This window comes from Lepisosteus oculatus, chromosome 10 (genome assembly GCF_040954835.1).
Source record: "Lepisosteus oculatus isolate fLepOcu1 chromosome 10, fLepOcu1.hap2, whole genome shotgun sequence".
NCBI lineage: Eukaryota > Metazoa > Chordata > Actinopteri > Semionotiformes > Lepisosteidae > Lepisosteus > Lepisosteus oculatus.
Window position 1 is genome coordinate 33054214 of NC_090705.1, and position 26774 is coordinate 33080987.

At 37.2% G+C, this 26774-nt stretch overlaps 1 protein-coding gene across 2 annotated transcripts; it reads right to left on the reverse strand.

The window, feature by feature from the left end:
• Positions 1–235: 235 nt before the first annotated feature.
• hsf1 (heat shock transcription factor 1) lies at positions 236–26665 on the reverse strand. 2 transcript variants are annotated; one of them, XM_015357479.2, is made up of 14 exons: positions 26214–26665; positions 20587–20695; positions 19000–19136; positions 18344–18468; positions 12936–13011; positions 12557–12618; positions 12137–12233; positions 11667–11803; positions 11190–11393; positions 8836–8907; positions 6893–6998; positions 6405–6470; positions 6182–6245; positions 236–6040 (listed from the first exon to the last, which is right to left on the reverse strand). In XM_015357479.2, the coding sequence occupies exons 1-14, from the start codon at positions 26343–26345 to the stop codon at positions 5844–5846; spliced, it is 1584 nt and encodes a 527-aa protein (XP_015212965.2). In that variant the 5' UTR covers positions 26346–26665; the 3' UTR covers positions 236–5843. The 2 variants fall into 2 exon arrangements, with proteins under 2 accessions (XP_015212965.2, XP_006635898.3); XM_006635835.3 differs by lacking the exon at positions 8836–8907.
• Between the last annotated feature and the right edge of the window lie 109 nt (positions 26666–26774).

Sequence of the window (26774 nt, forward strand, 5' to 3'; positions counted from 1 at the left end):
TTAATAATATATATTTTGATCTGCTGGCTAATAAATTGGTGCTAAAGATGAAAACTGACTAAAAAGTGATTATTTTAGAATTTGCTGAAATGAAATGGATTAGGGCAACCTGGTTCAGATTGGTTTAAAAAGCTATGTGAAACTGTCACCTTTGTAGTGTTACATCGAAAAGTACGATAAAAACAAGCTATCTAATAAAAAAACAGGCAATTAATAAAAAAACAGAGCAATCCAGTTACATATATAGCCATTTATTTATGAATAAATAGTAGCATACATAGTTTATTTGTTATTGTAGAACCCCTCTTTATCTTTTGCAGTAAAAGATACAACAACAAACCTTCTTTGTATACTTCTATCATAAATCTGGATCTGTGGAATACTTATAGCTGCCTTTGTTTATTGGAAAACCAAACAAGAACATGTTCATTGGAAAACCAAAGAGAGACATTTTTACAAACTGTATTGCTAAACATGGAGCTGTGCTCTACTGCTTCAGGATGTTATTTAGTGAAAGCTGGACAGGGATGAAGGCCAGAAAGGAATGGGAACAGGGAGATGAAATAACCAGATAAAATTAGGGTCACATTTTAAAAGTAATCATTATTCAGGGTTTCCTTAACTCTTTTGTGTTTTCTTTAAACTAATAGTGTGGACCTAATACAGTCATTTTAAATAAAGTTGCCATCTTTTTGCTGAAGCTTTGAACAGTGTTTGTTAACTAACACATCACAGCTCAACCCCCAATTAATGGAGTTTATAACAGAGGTTTGGGAAGAAGGTAAGATCCTAATCTTGCCCACTACTGCTCTCCTATGTATATACAGCATATATACTTCTCTACACACTTTCAGCAACTCCCTGTTGTAGATCACTCCTTGCAATAGAGGGAGTTTGGGCAGTCTTATCCTCATGGCTGGGCTGTCATCTCTCTATTGCATTCATTTGGATCTAACCAAACAACTGAACAGTTTCTTAGATCCTCTGCTTCATCACAATGAAATGCGATAATTCAGTACAGCAAATAAGGAACGGGGTAATAGTGGAGGTAGGCCACAATTTAGTTTTTTCCATGTGAGTGGAAAAAGCAAATGGAAAATGTGATTATTAGTCTGGTATTGGACGTACTGGTGTGAAACAAAACGCAAAGAACAGTACTCTCTCTTAGGAAATGTCGACAACGTCAATGGCTTTTATACAGGCATTAGAATCTTTTTGTTCACTTCCAAAGCCTGCCTTGATGCCTCACTGCTACAATAACCAACTTTGAAATCGTTAAACAGAGAAATGCTATGTGTTAAGTCGCTTTAGCCACAAGAAAGGAAACTGCCCCCCCAGAAAGTGTTCTTGTAAGTTAAACCTAAATTAAAACCAATGGCTATTATCACAGAACATCTATAAAGATCATTTTTAGATTTCAAACATCTTTTAGGTCTAATGTAGCTCCTAGAGAAGTAATATACTTTTTAGTTGTCTTATTAAAATTACATATGCATTTCGTTAATTGCTAAATATTATATTAATTGTTTGACCAGCTTCGTTCTAATACCCAGATTTTGTTCTTGATTTTCTACTGCTTTATTTAATTTAAAACATCAAATTTCTCTGCTCGTGTCCTTTAGTGGGTGGAACATAATTCATTGACCACATTCCTTAAACATACTTGACTGTGAAAGAAAAAAAAAAGACTGACTGAAGATGACACTTCTGACACGGTTCTTTCTGTTTGCGAACAGAGAAAAAGGAATTTGCAGGAAAAAAATACATTTTTGGTTCAAAGGCAGAACTGTTAGAACGGTCTCCGATGTATTTACAAAAAAAAAGCCAACCTGACCATCAGAAATATTTGTGCAGCCAGGTACTAAAGCCTACAGACTTTACTTTGGGAATGCCGAAAAACAAGTTTAAATGAATCTCATGTACAGTATATTTCAAATCCATATATGTAGAAGTGCTAACAAACACCTCAGGGATTCAGTTGGTTTTCTAGGATCTGAATCTTGAACTGGCGATAGAAGAAGCAGACATCATTCAAATAGTTCCTCTCCAGTATTTGACCTGACCATGGAAGACAAATAATGACTAAGGATTGTAGCTGGGGCACCAGAGTGTTCGCAACTAAACACTGTTACTTCAGCATACTGAAAAACGGGTCTTGTGAACTTAATGGTCCAACCACAAATACTACTTTCTAAAATGCTGTGTATGCAGTCTGAGGACATGGGTTAGTTCAGCAGTAACAGGCCACCAATATAACTAGACGTCACTGCTTTAAGCACAACATGAAAAACAGATCCATAAAACACAAATTTCCCCTTTTTCCTCACATGAACCTGAGGGAAAAGTACATTTTTTACAGAAGGCAGCATGTATTAACATTAGGTTTTGAATAAAGAGCTTAGACAGTTCAAGGTGGTAAACTTTTCAGTAGAAACAAAACCATTCAAACGATCACCTCAGGGAGGACCTTGACTTATGAAACCCACCAAATGTATTTTCCACATCTAAGTATACAGAAAGGCCGGCTGTGATATAATAATGAAAAAAGATCTATCAAAAGAAACTATATCATACTCGGTTAATTAAAGGAAGAACAATCTTGGAAGTTTTCCTTAACAAAGAGTGTTACACTCAATTCAGATCTTGTGATTTATGCAGTTTTGTGCATGCTGGTTTAACTTGGTTAAAGTGCAAATTAATAGAGTAATAAATATGAACTAAGGACCACATCTGTAGTTTGTAAATTAATCCCGGCAAAGGGTTTACTAATTTGAATGTTACTGTGATTTGGTAATGTCTCATAATGTTGATTGGGAACCTTCTATGAATATGAAATAAAATACAGAAGAAAATGTTTCCTCAGTAGCCTAAGCAAAATAGTTCTACGTAGTGTATCATTTTGTTTCAAAAATCTTAAGCACTTCCATTTAACTTCTACTGTCTGAAATCCTCTATCACAGAAATCATACCAAAAATCATCACAGAAAAAAATTATTTTTAAATTTTATTATTATTTTTAAATTTTAAATGGACTTGAACCACAGTATGAACAATTAATTTAATCTGAAGTTCAAGTCGGTAACAAAGATGTGTCTCGTGTGTTCCTATCAGAGCATGTCTTATCAGATGGAAAAAAAAACTTGTGAATATAAATAAATCTAAAAAATAACTTGTAAATCTTAGGTGGTAAACAAAACTAACTTCTATTAAAAATTCAATGTAAATACATGTGTTTTCCTTAATCTTTTTAGGCATTTATTGCTCACTAACAGTTAAACAAAACTATTTGTAATATTCTGAATTACATATGGTTTAATACAAATTCTAATAAGTTTATTTCACTTTCACCATATGAGCACACATATAGATTTACAACTGCACTTAAAATGTTTAAATAGTCAGGCATGGGTTTTTAATTTCAGTGCTTTATGGTTGAGCTTAGCCTTTATTTATGTTATCAATTCGGAAATCTGCAGAACAAAGTTCAGAGTGTCATTTAATGTAAGACATATCTGGACAAGGTGATAGATCAATTAAACTTAAATGATTTAAAACACTGTGTTTGATATTTTAAAGGAAACTGTCAACAGAATTAAACAAATTTGAACAATTAGTCAATGGAAAGTATTTGTTGTTAAATGTTTTAATTTTGAGTTACCCACTGTCACAAACTGTGGGCAATAAATTTCTAGGAATCTTCTTAAAAACGGTGCTTTATGATTTTAAAGTGAAATTGTATTTTAAACGGTTCTAATAACATAACCATAAGCTTAGGTCACAACAGAATCGTATTACAAAAATAAAACTCTGAACCACAAATATTTAAGTGTATGAAGTGGGTATTTTATGTAAAATTCAAAAATACAATTTCACTATTAAATTAAAGTGTAAATATACAAATAACAATGGAAAAGCATAAAGCACAAACAAATACAGTTTAGTTTCTTGTAACCAAAATTTAAAAGCTTAACCACTTTGTGCACAGCTTTTTATCATTTTAAAATAAAACAATTGTAGCACAATCTCAGAGAGCAAAGTGCTACGCACATGCATTTACACGGTTGCACGCATACAACTCAACTTTTGTTAGGGATTAAAGACTTCCAACGAAGAGAATATTCATAGACCGTCATTTCCCAACTGACTGGTTTTCTGTACCATTTAACGATCATAAAGTCCCAATGGAATCTCTAGTATTGGCAGAAAATGACATTTCTATTCCCTCAATTGAAATTGTGTAAAAAAATGTCGTGAACATTAAAAGAAACTGGTGAGTTTGCTTATGCTCAGCGATATCCTAGCAACAGTTGGGTAGTATATAGGTGATTATATATAAACTCTTTCAGCTTCAAGCACTGGTATATAGGTCACAGGTTAGCTGTTCTTCCCCATTTAGACATCTTCACTATTTAATATCGAGACTGCCATTTCAGAACAGCAGTGTGAACTCAAGCTACAATGACAAATGACTGGGGATAAAGTATTAATTGCCAGTAATCCTACTCAGCTCCCTTCTTTTCCAGATATGAATAAGAAAATATCTGTCTACTTTACACACTGATAGTAAGAAAAAAAACCAGCACAAATCAGAAAACATTTACAAGTCCCAAAACTTTTACCCACTTTGTAAATGTATGCATATATACTGTACATATATACATTCAAACGTTGCACGACCTCAGCAAACAACATATCTCTTTCTGCTATGTACAAAACCAGATTTTTTAGACCAATAAACTATTGCTAGAAAAGGCCATTTTTAAAAAGAAAAAAAAGTTATGAACAGTTTGTCATAAATGTCATAATGTCATTAATCCCCATTCAATTGGTGTTCAGAGCCAAACGTATTTTGTGTTCTATGTAGTATTTTACATTTATATAATCTCAATTTAAACAAATGTTTCAAATAGGATTTTTAGGCAGATCATGGAGCCATGTAATCAGGGTTTGAATTATTATTTGTTTAGCAAACACCCTTATCCAGGGCAACTCATGAAACATACAATAATACATAAAAGTAAATACAAAAACCCCAACTTATTCAAATACAGTAGAAAAAACAGAACTGATCCGCGCGGCTATCCAGAAGGCCAGCAACACGATATTTCTGATTTAGTCTCCAACAGGCACAGATTTTTACTGAAATTGTAAAGAACTATAGCGAGGTACGACAGATACGCGTCTACTTTTGATTTTCTCCGAGTCTGATTTTTTTCCTCATCCATGTACTTAAAACAACAGAGATTAGAGGATCTATTTTTTTTTTCCTTCGAATAGGATTCTCATAAATGTAAAGGTAGTGTTTCATTTGACCATCTAATTAGGAAGGGCCACTACAACGGAAATATTTTCTTAGAAATTCTTCCATTTGATCAGATTTCCTAATTATAGTGCATTTAAGTCCTTTAAACGCACAAACACAACCTACTGCATTAAAAAAATAATAATACACCCTTCGTTTTTTCTATTAATGTTCTAGAGCTTAACATTCTTTAAAAAGACAATATTTTATGAACTACTAAAGTACTATTAGAAGTGAGACGCGCTCTTCTGTGCTGTAAGTAAAGCAAAAGTGCCCAACAGATCCTATTTGTAGCATTTTAAAAGTACAAAGCAAGCCTGTTGTGAGATCAAACTGCTGACGTTGCCAGCAGAGACGTGACCGGTTATAATACTCATGAGACAGTTGGCAGAAAAAAAAGAATGGCGATTTTCTCTCGAAGACATCTCAAAGTGGAAGCGCCGTCGCCAAAATCCGAAACAAGCCATCCACGCGCCCTTGGAGAAAACGGGGGGGGGGAACAACCGCCGTGCGTTACGGCCCTTCGTAAAAACGACAAATCTTAAGAAGACGTGGGGTCCTCGGGTTTCTGTTGGTAGTCGTTTGAAAGGAGGGAAATGGTGGGGTCCTCTCCCTCTTCTCCAGTGCCAAAGTCGTTCTCCAGGGCAAAGAGGATAGGCAGCTCTCCACTTGTGATCTCGGCATTGCTGGGGTCAACCAGGAGCACGGGCTGGGCTGTGTACTGAACCAGCTGCTTCCCTGAAGAACACATTAAGACATGGGTAAGACATACAGTTTTTAGCTAGGTTCTGTGAAAAATACAGCGTCAGACAAATGATATTGAAGGAGAACATTTCAAGTTTGGGGCTACAGCAACACGAGGGGCTTGAGCTTACTCACCAGCGTCAGTGGAGGGTTCAGTCGTTTCCGTGGCCTTTTGATCTTGTGTTAGCAAGTCCTGGATCTTTAAGAACAAGCGAGAAAATTGTTCAGTGCAAAACAAAAATCCCAAATGAAAAGCAAAACGGATCCAACGCAGAGCTTGTCATTAAAAAGAAGGGCTGTACTGCAAACGTTTGGAAGAACAAACATTGAACAACGTAGAATTTAAGACCACACTTACACTTGCAAGGCTGGTGTCCAAATCGGGCAGATTAAAATCAGGAGTTGACATTGAGGAGTTGAAGAACTGCGAATGGACATAAACAGTCATTTACTTGTAGATGTATTATGCAACACATTTCCAGAAGACTTCAGAATTCTTTTAACAATTTTGGTTATACTTACATGGAAAGCAAGTCATTAGATAAACTGTCCATAAAAAGCTAACATTAATCTGCCGCATATAATTTAATTCAACACTAGTCTTTAAAGAAATAGCTAGTGATTTTTAAACTTACTAAAATAAGCGCTTGGAAATTAAAGTAATTCCCAGAAATCCACCGCAACGGACCAAGAACATATTAAATGCATGTATTTACTGTGATACACAAAAGTGCAATGCCATGTTTTTTGGGCACATTATGTCGTACACCTGTTTCTTTCAGTACAGTTAAGCTAAAGTTCCTTAAGAATGCGAACTAATTTTAAAAAAACTAAAAAAACGCTTACATCGAAAAGTGGTGAAGAATCAAAATTGATGGATTGCCCATTTAAGATTGTCTGCAGGTTCTCCAAACTGGTGTCAATGTTATCAACGTGATCATTTAGTTCATTCCTAAAATGAAAATAATAAGGTTAGCCATGTGCAGAAACATTTCTAAAACCTGGCTAAAATACTTACATTGTTTTGATTTTTGTTTAAAAGATCTTATTAGATGGTCAGGCATCAACATAAAGTGTAATTTCATTGCATTTCTTGTTACTCAAGTAGTACATTAGCCTGAAAACCCAAAGAAAGAAGTACCCAATTCTAAGAAGAACCTGAAAGCAACACTAAAACACGCGTTCCTATTTGAAATTTGGAATTTCTCCTCATTGACAACATTCTCTAATGTTATTATGGAAGCCAGATTCTTTCACATAGCCAACCCAATTTACAATCTCCAATTGTTTGAAGATCTGGCTCTTTGATAAGATCTCCTGTGCCCTGCTGAACGAGATGTGTGGACAAGCTCCTCTGACATGCCCTCCTGCAGAAACATTCATCATCTGACAGTCTGCAAGCACCACAGCACCGATGATGACACCGATGGGAGAAGCCATCTCTCGCCAGCATCACTGCAAGCCTGCAGCTACTGAGAAACTCATGGGAGTCACAGTTTGATGGAAATCCAAGAGAGACTTCACACACAAATTCGAGCCCTACCTCAGCTGGGTTCTGCCAATCGTGCTTGGGAAACCCACTGTTGGCTAACATTTAATACAATTTAAAGGAACTAGATTTGTAACAAATGAAAAATGAAAATCACAAAGACCAGTAACAAGCAATACCCACTAGTAACCAGTTAAATTATGGGGAATTTCATGTCAAAGTATCATCTATGGACACAGAACTTTTCACACAGTATTACTCTGCTCTTCCCAGCAAGGTGGTACTGATAAGTGAATTTGTTAGCCTAGCTCAAGAACTAAGTAACAAATACAACATCACAGTTTAAAAGTTATCATTTATGCAAGTTATATGTCTCACTGCAAAACATCAAAGAAACTCACATCTGAGTAATAAGAAATTCTTGTGCAGACAACTCTTCACATGAAGTTAATCTTAAAGCACTAAATTAAGTTCTGGAGAACATCTGGAGAGCTATAATTTAAACTTGATTACTTTTTTGTTTAACAGGAAGCACACAGTTCATACACTTTCACCTTCTCTAAATACAGTAGCTAACAATAAGATTAAAATAATGATTAACTGTAATTTTAAGTTTTAAAGGATTTACATGTCACTGGGGTATTGCATACATTTAGAGTTTTAGATCTGTTACAATGCCTATTCTACTACACAGATGTCAAGTTAAAAACATAACCATATTGACTACCCAAAAGCAAACCCAGCAGATTAAATTCTTGACCTCTTGCAATACATTAGTCTAAATTCATTCTGGCACGAATGTATTCCAAAGATGAATTTCATCAGCATATATTTCTAACAGATGAAGAAAGGACAGTGAAAATAGAAAAGAAAATATTAAGCAGAGAATTTTCGTATTTACTTAACATACCTAAGCTGCCCTAAGTATACAGAAAAAACTGCCAAGTATGCAAGAAATTTATTTTGGAGACAGACTAGTTGCCCATCTACTCCAAATCCAATATCTTTATATTGGCAGTTCACACCAGAAGCAGCTTGACAGACAGCTATAATACACATTGGTCTGTCCCCAGATAATAAAAACTGTGACAGGAATGTACTACTTATGCCTCAATATGTCAAAAAAAATCAGCAGCTACTAATTTTTCAAAGAATTTAGCGTCAAAGGTGACCAGAAATTTCGTTTGACAATAATTTTTTTTTTATGGTCTGACACCATAACACGTTTAAAGAGGCTCTTAGTCATCAAGCACAGTTTCTTAAGTAATCTGGGGACAGCATTGGCCACAGAAATGCTAACCCTTGCTGTGTTCTGGGATGAAGAGAGGAAGGACTGGGGAAAACACAAGAGACCTCTGACATCTGTGGAGAACTGAAAGATACAAGCACAACAACGTACTAGGAATAGACTAATACATCTGACAGAGTGTAAGAAGGTGATGTTCTAACATCACACTTTCAAGAATCATATTTATTAGCTCACAAGGGACAAAATGCAGGTGTTGAGGACAGGGCTCTTGACATTTAGGTAATTATACAGTACCTTATTTTTAAAATATGCACTTATACATTAGGAAGGAGAAACACATCGATTTTGCTGCTGTGCTGTTTTCTGGTATGGGGAAGCTTAACAGCTGAAATGTTGCATTTCTTCTTTCTGTTTTTCAGAACAGAATGAACCTTTACTTGTTCCTTCGCAGTCACCACACACTGACACAGCTACTCACTTGAACATCTTATACATTACTCCTATAACACTCCAGTTCATTACAACAGCTGCTTTATAAGTCTGAAGCAAGAAGCTGTAAGTAGACTTGCACACAAAAGAAGTACAAAGTACATATAGAGTACATACAGAAGGAAGTTGATTATCCAGGAGTTTAATGGGTCTAAACAAAGGGTACTCACAATCTTGTGATGTGTATATCTTTGATGAGTAAACTGATTATTTTATTTGCTTCTCAGCTGCTCTGGCACAAGTGTAATTGGAGTTTTGAGAGCAGGATAAGATCACCGACGTGCTTACTCAACTCAGGGGACCATCTAATCAGATAAGCTATCCCCAGCTAAGTGGAGACAGATGTCTTATGAAGGTCTGAACATGGAACTGTCTAGAACAGATCAGCCAGCCCGCATGTTTGACACTATTTATAAAGGTATACAGCGATAGGAAGAGGTAGAGATAGCAAGAGAAAAGACTGAAATGATGGCAGATTGAAGTGATAGGGTTGTGCCACTCAAGGCCATCTCCTCTGCTTGTATTCCTCACTGGCAATCTGATGACTTTGGTTAAGAAATAAATGAGACAAGCACCAAACTTTAGTGCTATTTACTCACACAGTGTTTATGTATCACTTAGACCACCCTGAATATCAGAAAATCTGAAAGGGTACAAACACTTTTTCACAGAACTGTACGCTCGGCAATAATGTCTTACATAATGCCAGAAAGAAAAACAACCAGATCAACTCAGATACAGACAAATTACAATTTGTGGCAATTTACTCAGCAGTACTTTGCTTTTCCATTGTGACCACAATCTGCAGATACAGAGGAATGATATAATAATGGAGGCATACAAGTGTTAATCATGGAGCATTTCAATGAGAGAAGGATCAATGAATGTATAACATAAGCAATCTCTAGATTCCAATTTCATGAACAGGAGTTAAGATCTTCAGTAGCTTCTTCTTGTAACATGTCATAGTAATTTGTGCTATTTTCAGTATTAATAATAACATTATTCATGCACAGTGGAAAGTTCTGTATTTGAGTATTTCTTTCTGTCAAAACATAAGTATTTTTTGGTTTAAAATATAATTGCCCTATGAGTGAGTATTTAAAATATTAGTTCATGAAAATGCATCAGGTAAAAGAAAAAGGTTTCTGCTCACTTGTTTGAAAAAACTATTAAATTCATTAACCTAACCTAAATGTTGAAATGACACTGATTGCAGTTAAAAATATATATCACTGTATTAGAGACAGTCAACACATCTATGTGGCTTGGAGAGACCACCTCATACATTGCTGTGTAACTTAAAAGTATAAGTAGGGGACTCCTGAGTGGCTTTATTGATAAAAGCAATTGCCTGAGGACAGGCTGTGCTCTTAAATCACAGGTTTGAGCCTCAGGCAAGCCAACTCCTGACACTGACGAGGAGATCTACAACTGGCTGGGAAGTTGTCAGTCAATAATGTTTCCCCTCCTCTGCTCTCAATTACTCCAGTACAGTCTGTGTGAAGGAGTGGTCTTGGTTTCCTCCCATAGCCCCCAAAACATACTGGCAGATTAATTAGTGCATCTGGGAAAACTGGCCTAAGATGTGAGTGTGTGCGTGTCTGTGGGTCTGCCCTGCAATGGACTGGCGTCCTGTCCAGAGTGTAGCCTGCCTTGTGCCCGCTGCTTGGTGCAATAGGCTCCAAGTTCCCTGTGACCCTGACTTGGAAGAAGCAGTTAGAAAATGGATGCATGTCCCATGTTTCACTTTAAAACCCAACCTCTAATTTTTGGACAAATCAATTCACCAGAGCATCTACACTACTCTGACCTTCTGGATATTTGACGTTCTTCTGTATTTATACATACACACAAATATTTCATTTTTTTAACAATGTCGTTCAAAGGGCAGACACATTCGTCTGAAAACTTACTTGTCTAGGCAAGCAACACTGAGACACTTCTCCTCAGATGGGGGCTGAGTTGTGCTGGCTTCACTGTCTCGCAGTATAGAGTCAATGAAGGTGCTGGGAGACAAAGGGGTATCTGTAGCCACAGTGGCTGGGCTGACCTCCTCAACTTGTGGACTATGAACAGGGCTATCGGGCTCCTCCTTTATATGAACTAATGGGCTCGTCCTGTTGGCAGAAGCAGAACACCCCCGTGGTAATTTAACACTTGGCTCACAGGAAAAAAAAAACTGTCATAAACAAATAGTCAGTGTCCAACTAAAAAAAAAAGTAAGCCTTTGTGCTTTTAAAATCACTCATCTGCAAAATCAAAACTCACTTATTAAAAATTGTAACTTATGCAACAAAACTAATAAAAGGGTATTTTAAGGGAAGAAATAGGAATCTCTACGCTTACAAAAAGACAAAAAAGATATGATGCATATGGATATCAGTACATACCTTTCTTCTGACCATTCAGTTGCCGTATCAGAAGGACTAGACTGAGCCACATCAGTAACATCAGAGATTATGGGACCAGAATTCACAGGTGAGTCTGCAGAGTACAGATTTGCTCCTGTATATGGCTGCGCAGACGACTACAAAAAAAGACAAAAAAAAAGTTCTGAAGACAAACATGGATCAAATCTATTATTTGTAATGGAAGACTAAAATAAATCCATGGTTGACGTTGGAGAAGAGTCTTGATAGGAAATTACAGATGTGACAAAAGTGTACACTACATTTTACCTGCATAGACTTTCCTACAATACTGAAGTTATTATCAAGCACATACACGTTTAAGACTGACAGCTGTACTAATTACGATAAAGGTGAGCATTTTAGACAGGCAGGTAACCATGACTTAATAAAAAAAACATAAACTCATATATATACACATTTCACCATCAGTGTTTCAACTGTACACTCACCGTGAATGTAGAAGACGCCTGTAAGTGCTCTAGAGGATACGGCCGAGTGTACTTAGGTATGGAATGTGCTGAGCTGCTGTCATTGAGCATGAGAGGACTGCAAATAACAAAAGGTAACATTTATTTAATAATGATGGTGAAACATAGTAAGACGTTTCAGAAATTTTGAACTTTTAGCATCGCAACTTCAGACATAAGGTATCACGATTGACTAATTATAAACAAAAGTGAGTATTTAAATACTAAACAAATCTAGCACAAAACAAGAATGGCTGAAAAGTCTGATAGTCCTTTTATAATCTGTACTATTATGAGCCAAGTATTCCTTTTACCAGAAAATATTCTCAAGAAGATAAAGAGATCTGCTATTCAGATAAAAATAAACATTTTTTTTACCAAAATAAAATCCCAAATACTTACATTTTCCTTTTCATTCCCAAAACTCTGTTAGACTGTACTAGTGAAATTAAAAACTGAATAAGCTGTGGAAATAAAAGAACATTTTCAGCTTAGCTGGGGAACAAGTGGAAACAAGTTGTTTCCAACCAATGTACAATAAAGGATTAGCTAGAAATTCCATTCCACGAATACAATGAACAAAAAGATATACAGTATATATAAATTCTTCATATTTAAATTGCAAAAGTCTTGAAGTGTATATTATACAAAGGGGTTGCCTGTAATTTCAACACAATGAAGAGGCACTGTAAAACCCATTTGCCAGACTCATTTCATGGAACTGTATTTATTTTCACACCAAAACGAATCCTTTAGCTAAAGATGTTAAGTGCCGTTTTACCTTGTTCACAACTTTTTGCTGCTGGACATGTTTCTGTCTCAGACTTGCCACTTCCCTCCATAAAGCTTCATTCTCACTGAAAAGCAACATTTCAGAAGTTATAGTATCATTTCCATCAGACCACTGAGGAAAATCTTGTTATGCTGATACTGACTTAAGTCTTCAAAAAGCAAACTATGAAAAAGACTTAGGTGCTTATGTGAAGAGATAACATTCATTTTCAATACAATGTATAATAACAATAAAAAAGCCAACTTAATGTAAGATTACACCTTCAAAATATCCTTTAAAATCAGGTAGAGTTGTAGAACAATTATACAATGTAGTAGACCAAGACCTCATTCAGAATACAGTGTACAATTCCGGTCTCCATATAACAAAAGAGATTTGCTTCTAGAGAATTATTTTGAAAAGAATGACCAGAAACATTCCTACATATCCAGGTTTAAGAGAATATTAAATGCTGACAGACTAAAATAAGTGAATCTGTTTAGTCTTTATCAAAGAAGACAAAATGGGGACACAATTCAAATACTTAAAACATACAAAACCAAGTCAACCAGCTGCACATTTTATTAAGAAATAACAGTGAAACAAGAACCAGAGGCCACAAGTGGAGACTATAGAGAAGTGTATTTAGACCTGAGACATGAAGGCAATTTCCCACACAAATGGTTCTGGGAGTCTGGAACAACAGGTGACACAACCTAGCTATTGAAGACAGCATTCAGGATTCTTTCAAGTAAGAGGATCATTTAGGTGCTCATAGCAACCAATGAGATAGATGGGCTTCACATACAACCTTTCTTAAGCTCTTCCTTGGGCGGAAGTGAAAAGAAAGGCTTTTTTTCCCCACAGAAACTAACTGCTGACCTACGGTATGTATTACATTTAAGCCTACATGAAACTGAAAAGAAAGACCAATACAGATCTTCATATTCAAAAATGTTTTGATTGAGCGTGGACAATTTTATGGAATTGCTGTGTTTTTTATTCCAAGACTTATTAACCTCTGCAGAACTGGACACCGTTTGCAATTAAAAAGTGGGACAGTTAAATTGTGATTCTGTATATTAAAATAAAGGTTTTCACAATTTAAGATGCAACACCCATAACAAACTCTTACAAACTCTATTTTAAGATACGGGATTATAAATACTTGTATGTGAGCAGCAAACTCCTGTTGGTGCACTGATGAGAAAAAAAGGCCTCCTAAAGACAAAATAAAAAAGCAACTACCTTTACACCGACCTGAGCTTTGGAATTCTAACAAGGATAAAAAGGCAAGTTGGTTTTGATATACGGTATAGTTAAACAGTCAAAAAGAGATTTGAAAGATACTTCAGAACGTTTACTTTTAAAGTTAATGATTATTGAAAGATCTTAGAAGCTTTTATTTATTTTAGTTTTTAATACAGTCTATAAACCCTTTCCTTTCACCTGACCCTCTTAAAACTAAACTCTCCAGGCTCTCTTTAAACTGCTTTCTGCGTGTGCTCATGCTACAGCCCACATAAAAGAAAAGAACAAAAAAAACAATACTACTACTATGCAGATAAGCAGAATATGAAAAGACAGGTCATTTTTGCATATTTCACCTTTAGTATTATCTAAGAACGTAAAGTGCTCAGCATGCAACATTTTACAGCTAACATGCAAATCACACAAAATTACGTTATTGAAATGTCTGTTAAATTAACAGTTCTTTAGGCATTCACAAATGTTAAGTGAAAATATAATCAAGAATAAAAAAAATTGAGTGACAGAGCAAGGAATACGACTGGCACTGGCAAAAAAAGCTAAATAGCATAATACCTCAGACTTCCACTTTAAATGAATCAAAGAAATCTATTCAATATTGTTTAAATCTGAAATTACTTTGTTTTGCGCTTTTCTTACATAGTCTAATGCCATAAAATATTATATTATTGTTTAATAAGCAAGTATTTTTATTTTACAGCATTCATTGCAGGATGGTCAAGTTAATATGTAAAACACATGAAACATCTGCCTACAAAAGAACATGCTGTGGTAAGTCATGCTGATCAACTGTCAATTATTTCAACAGATTTCAGGGGTGCTGTCTAAATAACTTTTTTTTTGTAAAAGCTGAGCACTCCAGTCAAAAAGTCTAATCTTTTCTTTTCCTCTAAAGGACATACCGATTGTCAAAGCATGGATTACTTTGTTAGCTGTGGTTGCTTTCATAGAGCGTATTAACATGACAGTTGGGTCACAAACATATGCACAACATAACAAGCATTTAATAAAGCAAGAACATTATGCTTTCCATTGCCTTAACAGTGAAACTTTACTGCTCTCCATCTTTAGTGTTACCAACTATAGTGATCGTGGTGGATGAAATTCTTTATCTTTACAGGCTTTATCTGTCAGCTCTGCTCCTCTATAAAACAGTGTATTCTCATAAAAGCGGTCTGCGCAGGAAGCTCTGTTATCTGTGCTGTCTCGGGGGGGGGGGGGGGGGGAGGGGACAGAGCATTCCCAGTGGGCAACAGTAAAACAGTTTATAGGTACAGGTGCAGATACTGCAAGACACTGACCATTTTCCCGAACTCCCAAAGAGGATTCCGATTTAATCCTCAGCGGGAGGATTATAAAATTATAAGTGTGTGTAGATATACACACAGCATATAGCCTATATATACTTCGTAATACAACAGATTCAATTATAGCAACAGATTCTTATAACAGCAACTCTTTCACTCCTTATCACAAATTACTATACAATGCTATACAACTAGAAACCACATCCCCTGTTTGCACCCCTTGTTAATTTCTCAGCATGAAATGCCAAAAACTGTGATTTGTGCTTCTCAGCTAAGCACAATAAAGCCCTTTTAGCATTTTTATCACATGCTATTGATGCCATGGTTTGGCGAAATGAAGGAACGTGCTGGAAGGGATGTCACATTTTAAGGTATATAGAACTACCAGAACAATACTCCAACAGTGCTTCTAAATGACAGGAACGAGCTCGGATTAAGCAACTCCGATCCAGTCCAACGCTAGTAACAGGATCATCACTGGATGGAGTGCTTCATCGACATCTGTAGCTATGAAGAATATTTGGGCCTCATGAAAGAAAAATGAAGAATCAATGCTATTCAATGAAGCTACACATCTGCAGGTTGCACATTTACATGTAGAGATTTGAAAAAGTGCAGTGCTTTCTGATTAGTCCAGGCTCTATTTCTCCATTAGATGATGGCTGTGCTTCTGCATAAAGGAAAAACTATGAAAGCTAAGTCCTTTGAAAAAAATGAACTGGATTTGGTGGCAGCAGCACTGTTTATAAGTCAGTTTGTTGTGATCACAGTTGAGCTTACTTCACTTATGTATTACATCATTAATGTGGAATGATGTTGAAACCTTTGCTTCACTTGTTACTGCAAAATTTAATTTTAAACTAATGCCTTAATCTTACAAATCAAAAATGCTGGATCCACTATGAATGTTCCAAAAAAGTCTCTCTGCTCAATCTGGGCTCAGCTTCATACACTGGCTCACTGAGTGATCTTGAAGTCTATCAGCTATTACACACTGCACAAAGGCACAACCCTGTGGTCCATGTGTAACAGTTTGCTAAATTTACACCGTGCATTTTAACTAATAGTGCACAAAAAAAGGTACTGATTGCCCATGCAAGAATGTCAATGCAAGAGTTGAACAATGTAACCCTTTTCAAACATGACTTTCAAACTTTTTGGCTAGTAATCTCTTTACGAATGAGGCTACATCCAAAACAAATATAACAAACCCAACTTTACTGGGCTAATTTCAATCAACGAAAGAGTTTGATTAAGCACTCGTTTATATATTCATTCAAAGATACTTTTCAAATTACAACAACTTTACCAATCATGGCCTCCTAATAATCCCCATCTATGAATTGGCTTCATTCCTCTGTTTTCCTCCCCACTGATAGCCGATGTGTGGTGAGTGTTCTGGCGCACTATGGCTGCCGTCGCATCATCCAGGTGGATGCTGCACATTGGTGGTGGTGGAGGGGAGTCCCCATTATCTGAGCGCTTTGAGTGGAGTGTCCAGAAAAGCGCTATATATATATTGAATGGACAAATGTCTCTCGTTTTGGTTACTGAACTGATTCTTGTGTCGAAGCACACTGAATATCCAAATAAAGCCCTCGGTGGTTTTGTAATCTCCATTTGATTTAGATTTCACAGATTTGTTTTCTTCAGTAGACCAGGACAGAAAGACTTTTCAAATTACAACAACTTTACCAATCATGGCCTCCTAATAATCCCCATCTATGAATTGGCTTCATTCCTCTGTTTTCCTCCCCACTGATAGCCGATGTGTGGTGAGTGTTCTGGCGCACTATGGCTGCCGTCGCATCATCCAGGTGGATGCTGCACATTGGTGGTGGTGGAGGGGAGTCCCCATTATCTGAGCGCTTTGAGTGGAGTGTCCAGAAAAGCGCTATATAAGTGTAAGCAATTATTAAATATTATTTAAACCTTGTAACCCAGATCTCCAGCACTGAAGGCAGCAATGCTTACCACTGTGCTACTGTACCAACCAATATAGATTCAGGTTGTATATAATAGATTTTCTTATACAATAAAATAAGGGTAAAGTTCAGTACAGCAGAAAGAAAATGGTGCAGTCACACTAAAAGTAAGATCCTGAAATTGAAAAAAGGCTGTGGAGACAGTAGGCTCGCCCACATGCTGCAGAGTTGACAAGAACACTGACAGCTCAGAGACAGCTGACTTACTGCATTACAGCAGAATGAAAGTGACTTTCTGATTTAGATCAGTGACTAATTCTTCTTGTAAGTGAGAGGGACTTCAATGGCATTGTCTCAGAAAGTCAGCTTCACAGATATAATCGACAAAACCGGGGATAGGATACATAGAATAAATAGAAAATGCACAATGGGTTTTGCATATCACAAAGACGTGATATGACAAATCAACAAATCCTGTATATAGACAAAATATAACTTAAATATCTTGGGTCACAATATAAAAACTCCATCCATTGCCCGTGCAAAATCTAAAGTTACACTGCAGAGATTTTTCCTGCAGCCAAAGCATTCCTTTTTACCACTGCAATCAAAGAAACTGATTGATTCTGTGATGTCCAGAGTCCAAAATTCATATGCACATTTGAATGGACAAATGTCTCTCGTTTTGGTTACTGAACTGATTCTTGTGTCGAAGCACACTGAATATCCAAATAAAGCCCTCGGTGGTTTTGTAATCTCCATTTGATTTAGATTTCACAGATTTGTTTTCTTCAGTAGACCAGGACAGAAACTCTTTCTTGAATAGAAGACCACAGCCAACAGAAGCAAAGAAAAAAAAAGTTATTTGCACTGTTATGGTCTCTCGCCACTGAACCCTTTTCAGCCCAAAACTTACTGCTTCATGGCAACAATTTTGGAATCCATGGTTTCCTGCTTTCCCCTCATAAACTGCACATCGTTCAATAGTTTGGCAACGTCATCGTGGCGCAGTTTGAGGTCCTCGTGTTTGATATTTGAAACCTGAGAGACAGGAAGATGACACTTGTAAAAACCCAAGTAACGTCTGACACAGCCCATCCTGAACCCACAGCAAAACACAGGATAATTTATGGCTTTTTATTCCGCTTCATTTCATAACATTTAGAAAGGCAGAAGGAAACAAAACTCTGCCTATCCACAGCCAAGCACAAGTTTTCATAACCTTGTAATTATCTTAACGTTTTGCAACTTAAGAGAGAAAATGTAGCTTTTGCATTTAAATATCTTCCCTTGATAATCAAACCTTTGGCTACTACGATAAGATCGTTATTAAAGAACAGGCAGAAAACGAGGCGCTTCAGATACTGTGTAGTTAAGCTTATCCCTCTCAGAACAGAATGAGACATAAATTACTAACTAGCCATTTTTGAAATGATTATTTCACACTGTCTTATTTTACAGCTGATTTCTTCTTTTCAACAAATTATACCCTTGGACTTTATGCTTCAGGGCCTAGAATGTCTCTGCAGAACCTTTCACACAGATATGCATCTGAAAAAGCTGCCTACTTACATTGGTTACTTTTCTTTTGATATTCTCCAGCAAGTGCTCTTGCCCTCGGGTGAAATACGGATGCTGGAATTCAGTATCGTCTTTCTCCGGCTTCACTAAGCCACCTTGCTCAATGTGAACAACTTTGCGAAACCCATCTGTTCAGAAATAAATGAAATGGTGAATGAGGGCATCAAATATTTCTTCATCCTTTAGATTTGTAACAAAATGTATTTAACAATAATACTTGAATAGCACAACGGATGTTTTAAAAACAAAACATATATCTCTAGGTCCCTACCTAAGTTGTGGTAATAATATAATAACATCTGTGGCTCAGCTAAGGGTAAAATAAGAAAACTCAGGAGTGCCGTGATTATCATTCTTTAATAATCGTAGTAATACATCAAATATATTGGATTTTTTTTTTAAAGAATGCAAAAAAAAACTACAGAAGTATTTTATACAATCTAAAGAGTTTGACTTTAATTGTATTCACTTGGAGACATCTATTAACAGCAGAGGAGCTACCGTTTCTAACTTTTTTTCTAGGATTTTTATTTATTTAAATGGAATTCTTCAAAAAAATGTACCGGATCACAGATTCTGAGGGATAAAATTGTGCCCTGATACAAAAGCAGTGTGGGTTACAGACAGGAACCCTACTGTTCCAGTTAGGGAGAGAAGCCAGGAAAAACTGACAGTATATGCTGTCAAATGCCGCAGCTGATAGCGAGTGCTGTGAAGTAAATGTTCAGCACTGAACTGAAACATTTGCTGCAGTTCTGCATTTTGTAATGCAATCTTGTTATACAGGTATGAAGCTTAATATCGTGGGATCTGCAATTTCTTCAGAATCAGGAATTGAGGAGGGCCTTAATACCATAACATAGATCTCCAGACCAATACAAGACTGTTTCCCAATTCCTGCTTCTTATCACTACCTTGAAACAGGTGACTAAGCTTAGACATGATGTATTAGTGAAATTCAAGATCCTGGCAAAAAAAAAAAAGATGATAAAACTACTTCAACATTCTGTCAAAGCTGCAAAAACTACACTTTTCACAAGGATTTTCTCCAAAACGTGAAAGAATGCAGTGCAGATGCAAAATATTTGATATGTGATTTATAGGGAATTATTTAATGTGTTGAAACGTCTGCAAAGTTGGGCGTGTGTTCGAACACAAATGAAAGAGCCGCGCTGGTTAGAAAAATGCAGCGTGAAACCCTCTGCTAATCACCTCAGAGCTCCTGACTCCAACATGCTCATATAGCAGCACCACGTCCCTGCCTGCGGGGACAGTTACCATGCTGTTAGAAACTGTTGTGGAGACCATCGACAAAAATAATGATGCCCAGCCATATTGAAATGGCACCCTCCACACGCACCTCAACAATGCAGAAGGGGGCACCTGTTCTGGCACCTTGGCCCCGTTTATGAGTTGAAATAGGGGGTCTGATATCTACACTATGGAGACAGTAATTCTAATTGAAAACTGGACAATTCCATGTTTTTGGGTGAGTGTGCTTACATAGCAACCAGCTACACAAGAATACAGCCAAGCTCTTTGAATTGTTAACTTTTAAAAGAATGAAATGACACTCACACATATTAAGCTGGCGGACGAAGCTGGCCATGTTGTTATGCTTGAAGTATTTGGGAAGCACCTCCTTGGAAAACCTGCCCTGGTCGAACACATGGAAGCTGGTGCCATTCTGCAAAAATTAAGAAAACAAAAATCATTCCGCACACATTAGACACAGCAAATGCCACAGGTGAATCAACATTATAAGCCTTCGGCAGTAACGGACAACAGGAAGAAACTTAACCCCCACAACTAGTGCTAGGCGATAATTCGATAACGATAATTATCGCAATATAATTTTCCTCGATATAATTTTAACAAAAGTTCGATAAATGTTTGATATATGTTTATGCTTTGCGCATGCGCACAAAATACTAATGTGCAGCTACTAACGGGCAGCTAACGTGGTGGTGTTTACCCACACGGTGGTGGCTGACAGGATTTGTAGTTAGAGTGGAGAAATGAGCGACACTGAAGCAAATGTAGTGCTGCCAACGACCAGCTGCCAAGGACGATGACATCGTCGACAGAAAAGGTCATTCAACTTTGGTAATTTGGAGATATTTTGGCTTTTTACGATCAGACATCAAACAGAGCACTTTAAACTTTGCAGTCTATCTGAGCCATCTTCTATGTGTGATTTATCACACTGCAGTATTTCATTTTTCTATTAAGATATTTATTTTGTAAATTTTACTCATGCATATTTTGACATAAAAAACACTTGAATACTCTCTACCTCAGATTTGTTTAATGTTTCTGCTGTTTGGCAAGTGTTTGTTGTGTTCTTAAAATAAAGAGTTGTTTAATTTACCAATTAACCGTCTGGTTTCTTCAACTTTCACTTAGGAGAAAAAAATCTGCCTTTAAACTTGAAAGAAATAATGATTTGACATTTATCGTGATAATTATCGATATCCACTGATATGAAATTTTTTATCGTGATTATGTTTTTGGCCATATCGCCCAGCCCTACCCACAACTGTGTACACTTTCTTTGAGAGGAGGTGAAATTGGCCATAAAACTCTTTCAGGTGCTCATAGCTCAGGAGTCACATCCCACCACATAGCCTGAGAGGAGAAAACGCAGCTGGGTCAAAAACTGTGCCGTCTGCGAACTTGCTAGAACATTGTCTTCAAATGTCTGTGACTCATAAACCTTTAAATAAATGCATTTCATTAAACACAGAAATGCAACAGGACTTACCCCAGGTTAGGATTTCTGGGCAGCCATATACTTTAAATACTATAAAGTATTTATACTATAAAGCTGGTGATTATTCTTTTGATTTTTAAGAACAAAAAACTTCACGGGTTTATAGCCTGTGGACATTTTATAGCACATATGCTGTAAAATGAACAAAACTCTGCCATCTCCCTCATTACAAAACCTGGTTTAAAAAAAACAAAAAAAAAACAGATATGCTTGAGAGACGGTGTCAAACTTCTGAGACTGGAATACTTGTCTTCCTTTATCCTTTCACTCTCTAGAAACTGAGTCTAACTTCAAGAGCTAAACAAACCCTCAAAATAATGTCACCTACCGGAGAACATTAATCCATCAAACTATACACTGAAGAGGGGAAACTGAGGCTTAAAAAGAGATTCAATTTCATATATGAATCATATTTATAAAAAGACTGATACTGGCCATTTATCTTAGTGCAGGAGTGTAATAAACTCCGGACATATTTTCAAAATATCTTCACTCATTTACGTAAATGCACTCAACACGCTGTCATTTAGGCCACAACCTCTACCTGCCCAGGTTTAAGAACAGATGGTGAATTTGTCTTAAAATGTGAATGCTATGACTGATCCAATAGTTTTTTTATATTTCTGAAATTTCAAATGCAGATGGACGTATCGCTATCGTTTTTACTATTGTTCACTACTAATGCAGTAATAGGCATCATACTTACAAGGACAACTGGATTGAAAATGGATGAATAAACTACTTTAATGACTGCATCATTCACTCTCAATATAAATCACCATTTCCTATTAGACATAAAGATAAAAATGCACATTGTGCAATGTCAACCTTCTATTTCAGCCCATTTTGTGAATACAGAATGCCTGGAAGAGGAATCCTAACTGTTATTGAAAATCTTAGACATCTACTAAGGCATACCACATAGTGGATGCTTTAGAAACTATTTTTAGAGCTCCCCAGAACCCTACCCCTCAAAGAAATGTGGCTTAAGTCAATTTTAAAAAGGCTGCTCTTCTTTGACACATGTGCCAGGCAACATCTATTCTCTCAATGTTATTGGGTTGTGCTGTTCAAACCAATTTCTGGGCTGCTAGGAGTTTTTAATATGAGGTAATGGATACATCTCTAAGGGTTCGAGGGGCTAATAAGGTCAGGCTCTGCTTCGCCAGCGGGTCTGGACATTTTGGCATTGAGGTCACTCACTTGGCTTGGAACCAGTGATAGGAATTTGTTTCTCCACTAGGCAGACAAAGCCCCCGAGCGTCTCAATATTAATGATTTTCTTTCAGGGGAGTGATGCCACACAGCCCCACCTACAATAACAGAGGTCCCAATCTCATTTGTTTGTGCTGGCATCATGTTACTTTGTGATATTTGTCAGACTGAAGCCTCTTGCAGCTCTGACACCCCCTTTCTTTTGGTCCAGTTGCGTTTATGGACAAAATAAACCTTTAACCTGTTGTAAGCCTGTCAGCACAAAAGATGTCCCTCAACAATTTTATTTGAAGAACATAGACATATTTCTGCAGTCTTTAGTCCCATACTCTTCAGATATCCCAAAAGTATCTGTCAATCGGTTAACATAAATGCTGTAATATCCATTAACCAAAAAAACACTACAGTCTTTCAACACTGAGATAAGATGATCCCTGTCACAAACCTTACCGTCACTTTGCTCCAGTTTGAACAAATTAAAAACACCAGTGGAACACCATTGTCTGTGAGCCTCACGGACTCAAACGGGTACACAGCTGTTTCTTGCCTTCACAAAACCCAGCAGAAATAAATAAAAAATTGCAGGACCTCCGCATTTCTTTGCGATGTCCCCACATGCAGAGTTTCATCTGCGTTTTTGCCATTCACACTTCAGTGTTAAGTGGCTCAGCAATTTATGTCACGATGAAGTCTTTGTGAAGAGCTTTGTGACAAAGTGTTGTGAAGGGCGCTAGACTTAGCAATTAAAAGACGGGTTAAGTGAAGAGCTTCCCTCTGGAAGATGGTTATTTGAAACTGTAAAACCTTGCTTCTCTTAAACAGATCAAGGGATATTCTCTGTACCAGATTGCCACAATAAGCTCTACATGTTAGGACTGAATAGTCCTGTTCTTCAACTGTAAGCCTACACAACCTGAGCTGATTTCCTTCCACTTCTCAGATGATAAGAAAACTTTAGATATTTCGGACTTTTTTGTAGTTGCCTAATCTGCTCTGAGCACTGGGTGCTAGACACCATTTTATCACTTCCATTTTAAGCTTCTTTCACATTTAGGTCCATGTTAACTCCATACATCTCCTACCTAATTTTGGCCTCACACATTATATCTATTTGCCTTAACAAATGCTTGGAGTTCACCAGTAACTGAACAAAACAAAAGAGGAATTAGGGGAAACAGCTAATGAAAAAAGTAAATATTGAATGAAATTTAATGAATTATATAAATCAATACATTATGCATAATCACATAATTATATAACTTAAATTGAATTATTGATTGTTGTCTTTCTGTCCTACATCTTGATGTAGGACCTGGTAATTCATGCAGTCTGCGTGGCATGAATATGTCTTTGTGGCACACCATGTTAAAAAAAACAGGTTATTTTAAATATTTATGATATATAAAACACACAGGACTGTCAAATATTTGCTGTGATGCTTTAAGCAGAAAAAAATGAATGGATGACTAATTTAATTTTGAACTCTTCAAGTGTTTTCTTTTACATTTTCATATATGGTAGCCATCTTGCGAGGGGAAAAGTTGGTCAAAACTAAGGCCATGACAACATACGCGCTGCAGTACCGGCGGGTTTTGGTAGGGGGAGTAGTCGAAACAAAGCAAGACAATAATGGCCAGAGTAGAGGGGAGAAGACCACAAAGCATAGTGAAGGAAGAGGTAGAGACGATTACGAGCTACAACTTCCCGGATCTTATTTCTCTTCATTTATCAAATCTATGCTTAGGACTTCACATAAATGCTTTATGCAAAATGTTTAACCTAAGCAAGACAATAATATCATCTTTCATTTGAGGTGAAGCCTATTATGATATGTACTTCCTGGACAAATTCGCAAGCACGTTCAAAACTCAAAATAGAGTTAACACACCTTTCTTTCAATTGTAGAGTCACAGAAGGCAGACTTTAAACACCAACATTTCCAAGGACTTATTGTCCAAACGTGCACTCCTTTAAAGCGATACGTGAGGAATACAACGCCATCTTAAATTCACTCGCTCTGCCCAAATGGTTAATTGACACCAGGGGACTTTTAAACTACTTTTAAATTTGCATGCTCTCCCAAAAGTAGTCCATAATAGGTTGTGACGCAAAGCAGTAAAAATGAGTGATGACATTTTTCTTGACCTGTGTTAAAGAGCAAGGGGGCCCAATTAAAGTCACCGAAAATAATCCTTTATGTGCATATGGGAACTTTTAGCCGTGCGGCGGTTTCACCCGCACGGCCTCCATCCTGCACGAACTCTGAACAGCAATGAGTTCGCACTCATACTTCAAACCAACCGAAACGCACTTGGACAGACCCCCTCCTCCCCTCCTCAGTATTTACTGCCGATAAAGTTTCCGAGCTCCAAAGATGTTAAACGGTCTGGTTCACGGTGCGAGTAAACCGTAAGGAATCGGTCGCGTTTTAATTCAAAAGGTCGTGCGGAACCGAAATTTGCAGGGGCTCTTCCCAATGAGCGCAAGCAGCTCATCTGGGGGGGTTTAGACTACGGGCCAGGCCTCCATTAGGCCCCACAAAAATAGCATTAACGTTGCGTTTGTCTACTTAAACCAATCCCAATCCCAATTTCCCGCAGACCAAAACCAATCATTTCGTTTCGATTCCCACTAATCGATTGTCCTTTCGGATTCGCGGAGTCGGTCACCAGTACTTCGATTTCAGGTTAGAGATAGCGGCCACACCCCCTTTTCCCAATGAAATGGCCTCTCCCTCAACTGGCAACAAGTGTCGTCTGCCTGCTTTTCACAACTACAAGGGGGGGGGGTTAAACTCGCACCCGCTTCCACGAAACTCAAGAAAACAAATCCGAAAAGGCGAGATAAGAGTGATTTTCACAGATCTCTTAGGATAACACAAACCATTCCGGCAGCTGCCATTAAACTGCAACAGATATAAGCTTATTCAAGTAAATGATCACCCTGTGGTGAATGATCAGCAGCCTTCGCCTCTGACTGGCAAAATGACATTTATAATGAAAAGAGACACACTTTTTATAACAACCTGCTAAAAATAAGACGAACGTGTGTAGGTGGGGGTCAAACCGAAACACAAACTGAAAATAAAATGCACTGAAGGATCGCAAAACAAATAAAAGTAAGCAACATCCCAGCTTGTTTACTGTCACTGAACCATGTTCACACAACTGAATCTGGTCTCTCGTCGCCCAGATCCGCCTTCAGTGCTCCCACTTACCGGACTCCAGCAGATGAGCGAATCGGTATCGGGGTCTTCCACCAAAGTCCAAAGTTTCGTGAGGAAAGCAGGGACATTACTTCCACTGACCAAACTTCCACCAGAGCCACCCCCATGAAATTCCATATCCATAAAAGCAGAAAAACAACAATAAAGAAGAAGGGAGGAAAGCAACACAAAGTAAAGCAGAATCTAAACAAAACAACAAACAGATCCGATATGCAGACCACAGAAGTTCAAAACTAGACAGCAGCCTTGAAGGGTCGCAACGTTAATCCCACGTTGTATTATTCCTCTTCTCGACCTTCAGTAAATTAAATGACACTTATCACTGGCCTGCCTTTAGCCGATCGAAAATCAAGACATTGATTTTTTCACCAAAAAGGGATTTTTACGAACTGCGTAGAAACGAAACATTCCACACTAGCATGGTAGTCGCCATTTTGTGACATCACCAAAAACCCCAAAATACACATTTGGTTTCGGCAGCAATAAAATTAAATATATTGTATATTGAATTTCGTAGAAGTATTCACTATTGAAAAAACATAGTTTTTAGAA